The sequence below is a fragment of the Macrosteles quadrilineatus genome, unplaced genomic scaffold (genome assembly GCF_028750875.1).
Source record: "Macrosteles quadrilineatus isolate MER2022 unplaced genomic scaffold, UCM_ALF_1.0 Scaffold_9__3_contigs__length_116548681, whole genome shotgun sequence".
NCBI lineage: Eukaryota > Metazoa > Arthropoda > Insecta > Hemiptera > Cicadellidae > Macrosteles > Macrosteles quadrilineatus.
Window position 1 is genome coordinate 99,134,631 of NW_026542602.1, and position 12,513 is coordinate 99,147,143.

The 12,513-nt window shown below is 35.8% G+C and overlaps 1 protein-coding gene across 1 annotated transcript in view; it reads left to right on the forward strand.

The window, feature by feature from the left end:
• LOC129004421 (tRNA dimethylallyltransferase-like) overlaps positions 1–12,513 on the forward strand; it is a 152,190-nt gene that overhangs the window by 84,130 nt on the left and 55,547 nt on the right. The window contains exon 4 of the mRNA XM_054433001.1: positions 1,999–2,134. Within this exon, the coding sequence (XP_054288976.1) occupies positions 1,999–2,134 (136 nt within the window). The remainder of the gene's footprint in view (positions 1–1,998; positions 2,135–12,513) is intronic.

Sequence of the window (12,513 nt, forward strand, 5' to 3'; positions counted from 1 at the left end):
TAGCTGGTCAATAATAACTTACTAGCCTATTTGTTTTGGAATTTAAGTTACTTAGCGATTCGCTTTTTTTGTTGAATCTGCAAACACAGTAAAATCATCTAGAAGATAAATTAAATCATCAATAGCTGAACACCCATTGAGAACCTTATTTCACTAACAACATTCTCTTGGAGCATGAAACTTGATTTAGCTGGTCCGAGTAGATGTCCGCCTCCGTATCCAAAGTCAATACTTGCACTTTATCACATTTTGAAGCTCTGCTCTTTAGCGATTTGGCCCAGTTGTCGATCGAATTCCTAGCACAATCAAAATACTGTGAAGGCCGCGATGTGTCTTGGTTCACTGGCCGACACGTACAATCCGCGCAGTTGGCTCGCCTTCCGCCATACATCTGCGAGAATGTGCTGCGCGGCCTTGGAGGAAAGGGGATTTGCCAAATTTCGTCATCCCGCCAGTGTCACGGCCACCCAGTGATTCAAGATTGGCTTCTAGAGTTTCAGTTGAGCTATAGATTAGAATTCGTAAATAAATGGTTGACGAAGAAAGTGAAATGTACTCATCAATTAATTGTTCAAATGCAATTTATAATCAGATCTCTATCTCTTTTTATTACCGCTGTAAGAAATATGTATATATATATAATATATTTCAATATATTTTGGGGAACTTAATGTAAAGGTTTTACAATATCAAAACAAGGCATGTAATGCAGTACTAATAGGCAATTAAATAGGAGACAGAATAAGGTCAAATGATTTGTCGAAGGACAAAAAATATAAACTTTGTATGCCTTTGTAATTATGGAGATGGTTCATCAGTGGTGATCTTAAGTATTGCTACTAGGTACGATCTGGACATTTTCTACTTCTGAAGAAGGGTTAGATAAGGATTTACTAAACCCCGACCTCATACTGGTAAATTTTGTTGCAGTCAGTTGGGAAGGGAATTTAACAAGCACGAGGTAGCAAGCCTATCAAACTAACGCTATACTAAGCAATTTTATTCTCAAATGAGCCATGAGTTTGTCTAGTATTTGCGAGAGATTACTGAATATAGATTGAGGTTTTCAAATTCTTCACAGTTAATCTACAGGAACTATATGATCTCGCCCGAATATCTAATGCCACTAATTTGTAACTGTTCAATCGATTACGCCAATTTTTGGTTTGATACTTGCAACCGATACATTTTAAGCCGTTGCTTCAAGAGTAACCAGTGAAGACAAAGCAGAATCGCCATCACTTGTGTAGATCCACACGATCCGCTCGCTGATGCCACCTCCTCGACGGATGTGTAAGACTCCACCCTTGTAAGGTAATCCTCGGCTAAGTGCTGAAGTCTTCATCTCTGGCGTTCCTAGAACATCGCCTCTGTGTATTTTGACACGGCACCAGAGAAGATTACCAGTGCAGCTCCGGCGGCAGCTTAGGATTGCAGAATTGTGGTATGAATGGAAAAATTGCTTTGTCAGCTTGTCATATTCGTGGACTGTAGGTTTTAGAAGAGGATTATTGGAAGTAGGTAGATTTATGATTTTCCAAAGATTATAGAATTTTCTAATTGAAAAAGTACCACCCATCGCACTTTTAGCTTCGAAGCACTGTTTATGAATGGATAACAAACACTTACAAATCAACTTAACAGAGCAAGACAAAGGATATACGATCCAATACTTCTTTGCTGTCTATCCAGGTGTAATTTCAATAGTTCATACACTCAGGCCTTTCTTTTTCAAACGTATATATTCTTTCAAAAGTGTATATTTCAATCGTAATGTTTTAAAACGGTCCGTCCACTATTTCTTATTGGAATACCGTACTAATCCAGACAACACTCAGACGAGGAAGGATAAATCAAATTTTTTCTGTTTTGAAATCTCGTGGGAAATATTGCCATCTACAAGCTTTCTTCTTGTAGGAAATAACAAGATTAAGGCCAAACATATTAAGTTAATTGTATCCGTAGCTCCATCTTGTTATACTAATCTTCTTGTTTCAGGTCTCTTCAGGTGGTACAGTCCACGGGTCGACGTCACAGTGAACTGATCGAAGAACAGCGTGCTGCTGGCGGAGGCAGCCACGCTGGGCCGCTCAGATTTCCAAATTCTGCTATCCTTTGGATCACTTGTCAACAGGTAAAACTTTGTGAATTTGTATTATTTAGGCCCCCTTCACACTGGGCCACCATGGTGGTGACACCGGTGGCGACACCATGGTGGCTACGTTACATTAGCATTGATTTAAATGGGACATCTTCACACTGAGCTTTGGTGGCGCGTCTGGCCGCGCGACCAGAAATGCGGTGGCTCGGGGTTGCGATTTTCAGAGACACCAGTCTGGTGGCGCCACCACGTCGTACCATGGTTTCTTATCGGACTCTTCACATTGGAGCGACTGGCAGCGCCACCAGTCACTACCAGCGGGCATTACTCAGTATACTAGTTTACTAATCTTTTGAAGTTGTTAAGGTAATAAATATGGGGAAACGATTTTATTGATATAACAAAATGTATAGGTACTCTATTTCATTTACATCTTTTCGTCATTGCAATGTATACATTAAGTCAAGGTATTACAGTGTTATTAATAAATGGTATGTGAACTATGTTTTTATTTAATTTTCCACAACGTTAGTAGCAGTTTCTCTTCTGGAGATATTTTATCTTTCAGACGTCCCAGAAGCTCATCAAAACTTAAAACACTCATTCTTGAGTAAGTAGTAATTGTGAAACGTATCAGGGTTATTTCTAAGGTCTTGGTAGTGAATGAAAAAAGTCTCTCTGGTACTTATATCTCATAAAAACGGATGAACAAAAAATACGTTTTTTTCTTATGTTTTCACAATTTCAAAAAAAAATATATACTCTAAGCACCTGGCTCTTCGACGTCCAACTGTGAGCTTTGTGGCTGCAGCTGCACTGGTGGCTGAGCTGGTGGTCCATGCGCATTTTGACCGGCCACCAGTGTCGCCACCGGTGTCGCCACCATGGTGGCCCAGTGTGAAGAGGCCCATTAAGATTTTGGGGTCTAAAATTACCTTTACGCAAACCCTCGTCTTTACCTTCTGAGTGGATTCTACACACTTTTCGCCCTCTCTGGTTTTTCATGCACATTCCGGAGCATTTCTCATCAAGTTCTTTCACAACGGTGTAGTCATGACTCATAAGTGTCTCTTCTTTTTTGACGACTTGCTGAATTGTGTAAATCTTTTTAAACTCAAGCTTAGTTTATATTTGCAAAGCAACTTGCGGAGCCTTTTTATTTTCCTGTTCTGCGCCGGTTGGTGGTAGTCTTCATGAAATGAGCTCATATTAGTACAGTACACATCAGATCTGGAACAATTTATTTTCGAAATTTGATCCAGAAAATGACTGCGATGCCCTATTTATCCAATGCTATCCTATCCTATTCTTTATTTATATTTCCTATTTATTAATAATTTTTAGTGAATTTATCTTTAGAGTTGCTAGCTTCTACACATTAACAATTAATTGTAATTTTATGAAATGTGATCAAACACGAATTTCATTAGTCCTATGAAAGCCAGCAAATAAACATGAAAGAACATGGATGCATTTCGTGCGTTTTGTCTTCGCCCGAAATTGTACACTGTAGTCGTATTTATAACTTTATCGTCCGTATATTTGATTTTGTGTTGCTATAAATTGTTGATATCATGAAAGTGACAGATGCAGGTTTGTTTGCTTGTGACGACAGGAGGGTCGGGCAGACAACACAAATATTAGACGTGTGTTGGTTTTTAGGAATCGGTTATGCTGTCCTCAACGACTTCAACTGGAATAAAAATTGTTAGATATAATTTTGTGCAGTGAATTTGAGTCGCAATATGTGCTATGGAGTTTAAGTTCCTGGATTAAACTTGCTCCCAAAGTTGTCATCCTAAAGGATCACATCATCGACATTTAAGATAAGTTTTCTGGTATGTAATGTTTTTAATGTTTACTGTTTATTGTTATTTTACATTTTTGAAAACTACTTTAACAAAGTAATGGGTTGCATTTGTAAACTACTGCATTTCTAGTCTTCTTGTAATACAAATTCGACATTCGTTCTTACATCTTCGTACATATATGTTCTTCTAGTAAGGCGATTTGTCATTGATTTTGTATGTCATTAATAATAGGGCCAGATCGACGGTAATTATTTTTTATTGGGATTGTGTACGAATCATTTTACACCTGGCTGCAAAAACGTTGTCGATAACATGCTGGGGGAAAATGCTATTGACCCTACACTTATCTTACCCTAGTTGTTCTAGTTGTCCACTTTTTTATTCGTCCTTGGATTGTTTCACAAGGTGATCACTTAGGTTGAGAATTTAAACTAAACCAGCCATTCTTTATTCGGGCCATACTACTAAAATAGCCAAATCTGTCAATTTTATTTTAATGTACAAAATAAAAAAGACAAAGAAAAAGCTACATATATAGTATTTGATAAATTACGACACCCTATGTATTTAGTACACAAATAAATTGTACAGTGTGTTTATATTTTTTCACAATTAACTTATTAATCAACCGGTTGATAAGAAATAAGATTACTTTCTACACTAATTATTTAGGTACTAGAGATAGTTATGTGAGAGTAAAAAGAATTCTGAAATTCAAGGAATTTCCCCGATTATAATCGATAAATATAAATGTTATAGATAATATCTACGGGTAAAGGTCCGCTAAAAGTCTTAGATTTTGATTCAAAGAAACTTGTAGTCCCTAGAAAACTTGCATTAGATTCATTTCTAAAAAAAATATTGTTTGTAGATTAATTTGTAATTATTAAATATTCCTACCTAGGATATGTCATGAAGTCTTGTAGATAGTATTGCCTATAAACAAAGTCTTAAAGGCTTTCTTCACCCAAACCGATCGATTCACGATTCAATATCCTGCTTCTATGTTAAGTGGTTTATTTATTTGTAATTTCCTCAGGAAGGTGCATTTAATTTGTCCGGGGAAGAAAGGGTGTTTAATAGAGTAATAAACGTAACGTAAACTAATTTCACGGCGCCTGGGCAAGACTAGTAGTCCAGTCAATGAATGCTCAAAAGGGGGGTGTAGAGGACATGGAGAGGGGGAAATTTTTTTTCTGCGGGAATGTGTTCGGGGTAGTTAGAAGATAAAAATACCAAAAGTCCCCGCCCCTGGCCCTGCTGCTTCAGCTGGGGGAGGGGGGGAAAGACCCCATTTTTTAGTTTTTTTACTTCTACACTGAAAACCGTTCATCGTACGGAAAAAATGTAAATTATAAAAAGAAAGATGATGAAATTTTCTACAAGAATGGTCATATTCATTTCTTCCGTATATGCATTGGTTTAAAAGATATTCTCAATTTAATATCAAAATTCTTAAATAAATTGATTTTTCATGCGTTTTTTATCAAATAAGTTAGTATAATCCATTAGCCTGTTGTTGTTTCACATCAATCAGGATAGAAAACAGGTTTCGAACACTAACCTATATAATATAATATATCAATCGTATATATTGTGTTAAAAATAGTTTATATAAATTTAAATGAGTCATGTATATTATTTGTCATGGAAACAAGTAATTTTGGCATAATTATTACACTAAAAATTAAAAAGATTATGTTTGTAGCTATATTTGTCCAGGTTTATTTATAACAATTACCGAAACCAATATTATTGTTCATGGTCTGGCTCACTTGGGACGAGAGGGTCCGACTTCTGTCCCAAATACTGGTGCCATCTGGAACTGAAAACCATCATCTAGGACATCTCCATCATTCAATTCTTGTTTATTAGACTCAATATTGGCTATCGAAGTGAGAATTCGGTGTAGGCCTGTATATTCTTCATCTTCCTCATTCATCAGAATGGGCATTTCATGTAAAAAGTTCCCTTAGCAGTTCTGGCATAACGGAGAACAATTATTGGACATTTTCTTGCATGCACAAGTTGCACATCTGGCACTGTTATAATCATATCGTTATAGTACATTTGCAAAATACTTGATTAACTGTTCCTGGTTACTATAATATCGGTGCCTCTGTTCAAATGAATATCTACTGACCAGTGGCGGTCCCTTAGTGGGGGGGGGAGGTATATATTCTCTCCGAAATATTTTATTATCTAACAAAAATACTATTAGCTTAAAGATATTTTAGAGCTCAAATGCATATAAAAATACGTTATTGTGCTTCAAATTCCAAATTTTTTTCCGAGGGGGGGGGGGTTAACCACCGGAGGGCCCCCGGAAATTAAATCCTGGGACCACCACTACTACTGACTTTTTCAATCTGTAGCGTCTTTCTTGGTCTGCCATCTTCGTGTTGTTTTCTGAATTGCTATATCCGTCAAAAACAACAATGCATAACCTTACAAGGTAATAGGTATCCACGTACCTCACGTATCCATCACATATCGCACTCAAGATCCCCTTTGCCAAATAACCTTATGCGTGAGAATCGTTAACAATCCTTTAAATCTTGATAACTTTTTTAACTTATACAAATCCACAGAAAGAATATACAGGCCTACACCGAATTCTCACTTCGATAGCCAATATTGAGTCTAATAAACAAGAATTGAATGATGGAGATGTCCTAGATGGTGGTTTTCAGTTCCAGATGGCACCAGTATTTGGGACAGAAGTCGGACCCTCTCGTCCCAAGTGAGCCAGACCATGAACAATAATATTGGTTTCGGTAATTGTTATAAATAAACCTGGACAAATATAGCTACAAACATAATCTTTTTAATTTTTAGTGTAATAATTATGCCAAAATTACTTGTTTCCATGACAAATATACATGACTTATTTAAATTTATATAAACTATTTTTAACACAATATATACGATTGATATATTATATTATATAGGTTAGTGTTCGAAAACCTGTTTTCTATCCTGATTGATGTGAAACAACAACAGGCTAATGGATTGTACAAACTTATTTGATAAAAAACGCATGAAAAATCAATTTATTTAAGAATTTTGATATTAAATTGAGAATATCTTTTAAACCAATGCATATACGGAAGAAATGAATATGACCATTCTTGTAGAAAATTTCATCATCTTTCTTTTTATAATTTACATTTTTTCCGTACGATGAACGGTTTTCAGTGTAGAAGTAAAAAAACTAAAAAATGGGTTCTTTCCCCCCCTCCCCCAGCTGAAGCAGCAGGGCCAGGGGCGGGGACTTTTGGTATTTTTATCTTCTAAATACCCCGAACACATTACCGCAGAAAAAAAATTTCCCCCTCTCCATGTCTTCTACAATCCCTTTATTGACCGGACTATAGCTTGGTAGGTGGATTCTGGGGAGAAAATCGGACAATGTCATTGTGGTGAAATTGAAAATAGTAAATCCAAACATAAAATAGGTGTAACGACTACTATACAGTAAAAGGTAATAATTATGCCTATGCACTCATTTATTAAAAAATGTCTTTATAAAACTTTAGAATCAATCACAATGGAAACTCGGTTAACAGTTAAAGTAAATCTTTGTAAATTAGTTTAAAAGTTCTTATACTGTATGTGTATGCACGTGTTTTCATTTATTAGAACAGGGACCTTTCTATAAGTAGATTTTTCAAACTTAAGTTATTATTGAGGTTTCCTCTTGCATTAGCTGTAGCTGTTTTGAAATTTTTTAATGTTCAACGTTACTTAACATTTTAAGATATGATGATACATTATATGTTACACATTAATAACTAGAAGCATCGAGCAGTCTAAAACCTTACAATGCTCAGCCACTATTTTTGTGTTGTTTCCTAGTTTTTAAAACTTTAATACTTTTCATTGAAATGGCGACCACACAAAGTAGGTATTTTAAGCCCTAGTATGAATGGAGATGAGTGTATGTTAATGGATGGAAACAGTTCTAAAATTAAATTTTTTCACGTTCCTTATTCATTGATTTACATCTTCCATACTTGCTGCTTAAGAAGTAGTCTTTCACAAACCATTTCAACATCTTGTAGCTTTTAGTAGCAAGCGTGTGTGAATCTATTATAGTGTTGAGATACCCTCCAGTTATTTTCTTGTTGTGCCAAAACAGTATGACTCATCGGTCTTATTATTTCCTACATTCCAACCAAATTACTTTTCACGGAACCCTTAACTGAACTCTCTCACTCACTCTCTCAAGCCCTAGGCTGTATGAGCTCTCTCTCTTTCTCTTAGAACAACCCACTGTTTAACCTGTAAAGCGATTTTCCTGTTTTGAATTCCCTTCCCAGACTGGTGTGTGCCAGATTTAAACTATTCGCAATGCAGGCAGCACAGAATATAAATGATGGTATTACAGCCTGTGGATGAAAAAATATACATGACAATATGTATAAATACCCGCGTATGACCAACATCCTCTCATGAAGACAAAATAAATTAGATTATTTACCCTATTATCTGTAGTTCAATTAGGTAGTTGAATTCCAAACGTATTTGGCCGTTTTTCAATCCACGCTTTCGTTTATCAGGTCATCATAGACATGTTTGAGTTAATTATATTATGAGGTAACGAATGCTCTTAGAAGATCCCTGTGGTTATGCAATGATTAGACCAATTTAAGATTTATTTAATTTTTTTCGTGCTTGGCTATTTTTGAAACCACGGTTTTCTTCACCAGGTTGTTGTAGGTGTATCTGCCTGAATATTAACAATTAAGTTATAAGGAATTGCAAGTGCTTATGTAGAATGCATTCTATTCAGTGATTCCGATGATGAAGTTAACATCCATCATGCATGGTACTAGGTGTAATCGTAATGTAGTTCTGTTCCGTAATGGATTTGATTTAATCTTAACTTCGAACATAGACGTTTTATAAACCATGATATTCTTCGACAATTATTGCATTCTTTCTAATATTATGCTAGCATCAAAATAACAAAGTTCATAGTTCTTTATGTAGTTCTTGTTTCTGATATACTAAATAGCACTTCTATGTTTTGGTTCTCTTAATTTATTTTTAAGAAGGACGCCAATAACTTCTGTATCAGAATTTTGCGTGTTAGTGCTATTACTATATGTTACGGATGTAATTTAAAAGCCTTCCAACACATCCCAATCTATATATTTTACGTACATTCTTCGTAGGCCTGTAGATAAACACCGGCTGATCAAAATTCATAGCCACTGTGACATCCTTCTTTTAACTGTTAACAGCATTCTGATTGATATACTAATGTAATATATATTTTTTATTTTGTGTTATCTTTATATTCAATAGTATTGAAAACTCACAATTTCCTAAATAAATAACTTTGTTCCTATAGATTCCTGCTCGATAGAAGCTAGTTAAGAGTCTTCCTTAGTGGAAGCCATGTTGGATTTCTTCCCCATAAGAACAATGTTAACTTTGGGTCCAAATATCTCATCAGCAAATTGTCATATAATTATGGATAAGGAGTTAAATTTAAGGAATTGCGGTCCTCTAGAGATTGACGTTTTTTTATTTCACAATTTTTAATTTTTATAATGAATAATTGATTATTAATTAGCTTAAAATTAAGCTAATTATTGAAAGGAAATGAAAATGGATTTTCGAAATTCAAAAACCTCAGTCACGAGTCTATTATGTTAAAAATACAAATTATAAATTTCAAAGCTATATATTAACAAATAACGCCGTTACGTGCCCACAAATGATGTAATGTTTAACATTGTTCTTATGGGGAAGAAATCCAACTTGGCTTCCACTAAGGAAGACTCTTAACGGTTAGCATAGTTGTTACAAATGGCGTTTTTAATTGGTCCAGAGATGACAACCGACTGTCCACGACGCGTGAGGACCGGTTTCCTCCAGACTTGGCTAGAGTCTCTGACGAGCGTGGGAGGCGAGTTGCAACTATGTACTGCTTGTAACCGGTTCGCTCACGACTCTGACCGAGTTTTATTGCCCGGGAACTGCAAGTGTCTGGGTCTGGGCTGGGCGTGCACGCGTAGAGAAATATGCAACAGATTTCTTGCTGCAACATATTTGAAGGAGCCGTAGTTTTCTTCGTCCTCGTGTTGGAAGAGAAAGGATCTTGCGAGAAATATCCAACAGATTTCTTGCTGCAACATAGTTGAAGGAGCCGTAGTTTTCGTCGTCTTCGTGTTGGACGAGAACGGTACTTGCGAGAAATATGCTACAGGTTTCTTGCTGGAACATATTTGAAGGAGCCGTAGTTTTCTTCGTCTTCGTGTTGGACGAGAAAGGATCTTGCGTGGAATAGGCAATATGATTCTTGTTGGAATATACTTGAAGGATTTGCATGCTTTTCTTCGTTCTATGTTGGTTGAGGATTTTTGAGTTTTTACGTATTCCTAAGTTAAGTCGTTTGCCTTAAGGGCATCATAAACTGCTGTGAAGTAAGGATGGGAAAGAACAAGAACTAATGGCCGACTGGAAAGTATGGAAGAAAGTACTTGGCTTTTAATTAGTTTTAAAAAGTTAGGGTTCCTTGGTACGAAAGGATGTATAAATTTTGTCTTCGTTTGGTTGTGAAACAGCCGGGAAGAAAATGTGTTGGGTAATAAAACGTGGTATGAATGCCCTGGTGTAAAATGTAGTCAAACTTTGCCTTCCGAAGAAAAGAGGCTATAGAATGTTAGAGAATGCCCTTATTTATACGAAAGATCCGTTAAAACCGTTGTAAATAAACTTGGTTTACTATTTGGTAACATAAGAAATTGTTTGGAATAATGGGACAATAATTAGAGACCGCCCCCTGTTTTGAACGGATCCTTCAAGTTTGTGTTTCAGTGACTGTAATAAAAACTGTACAAAGTAATAAATTTAAAATAAGAGATGGTCCTGGTTCAAAAGAGGCACTTTCTTTTAGACGGGGGCTTAAATCGTTAAAGATCAAATCTTTTAAAAAATAGGAAAAGTATACTCTACATGGAAGCGAAACGATTCGGCTTTGTATACGTGCAATTGGCATCAATCATATTCACTATAGGCTAACTACTATAGTTGTTTATGTGTTTTGAGGGAAGAGAATCTTGACTCCTGACTCCTGATATTAGGGCAGTCCTCCTAAAGCAGTCTAACTGCCAAAAACAAAGTCCGCAGTCAGTAGGAAGAATACAATTTGACTTTCTGTGTTGTTTTTTTTTTACTAACATAAAACATATTATGTGTTGTAAGTTTTTATGCATACTCTTTTCAAACAAATTGAAGAAGAATATGCAATCTTAAAAATCTAAAAGCTACATCTGAAAGGCTACTCAACGTATATTTTTAATCCATAATTTAGCACACTATAGATTCCTACTCAATAACCCACTCTCGCATTCAGTTTACAATGTAAATACAAAATGATCAAGTGCAAACCGCCGTGTTGTTCCCACACCTGTCATTCATGTTCGGCGAACGTCTGCTGAGAATAGCTCGGTAATCAGTGATAATCAACTGGCTCAATACAGATTGTGGATGATGGCCGCGTCGGCTCCTATAATGACGGACACCTTCCTCTTTCCCTCTCTCCCTCTCTCCATCTCTATCTCACTCTTTCCTCTCTCCTTTTCGCGGAACCTCGCACTATGCGCGGCGCCTCCTCGGCGTGGTCCAAGGTCGAATTCCTCGGCTCTCGCAGTCTGCATTCTTGTGCCCTTCTACCGGCTGGGGGTATTTTATCCCTACTGTGGGAAATTTAGGATGTTTGTTGGTTATAGGATAGAGTAGGCCTAGTGTGTACAGTTTTGTGAAAGTTTGTTTGCAGAAAGTTTTATTTATTAGTAAAGCAGGTGTCCCAGAACTGTATACTCATTATAGGACGTTATATAACAGGGTGAAACTAAATCAAAATAAAGTATCGATTATCTGACTGTTTGCTATTACTACAATAAATTGTTTGAATGTCCCCAGAGCCAATATTTAGTTAAAATGATTTATAATCAATATTTTGTTTTTGAATTCTTCCGCATACAATTTTTTAGCTAGTTTTTTCCAATGTCAAATTATTATAACATTTCATTCACGACCCACCTCTTTTACCTTTTTTTAAAAATAATTATTTATTAAATACTATTTAAAATAAAACTAGCTGTTACCCGGGCTTCACCACCGTTTGACTTCAAAGTATTAAACTATTGATTGGTTAAGTTAAGCTGAAATAAACAAAATAGAATACAGTACTGTAATACAAACAATTAATCACACCTTGAAAGAATAACAAACAAATAAGTATACATCTGAGGTATTATTTTTAACGTTAGGTATATAAAAAGATCCCTTTAGAAACGAATTACCAACTTAAAGGGCAATTTTAAACAATGGATAGTTTTGCGCAAGGTTTCTCGTCATGAGGAACATATTAAGTATATGGTTTATTGGTTTATTAGGGTGTGACTTTTAGTTTTCTCAAAAGTTTATGGGTACTTTGTTATTTATATATATGGATTGCAGCATTTTCAAATTATGACTTAGTATGAACATTTTAGACTTGTATATATAATAACATAAAAGTGGATGCCAACAGATCTGTTAAAAAGATTTCGAAAGTAGGCTATCTAAGAAAAACAGAAATGG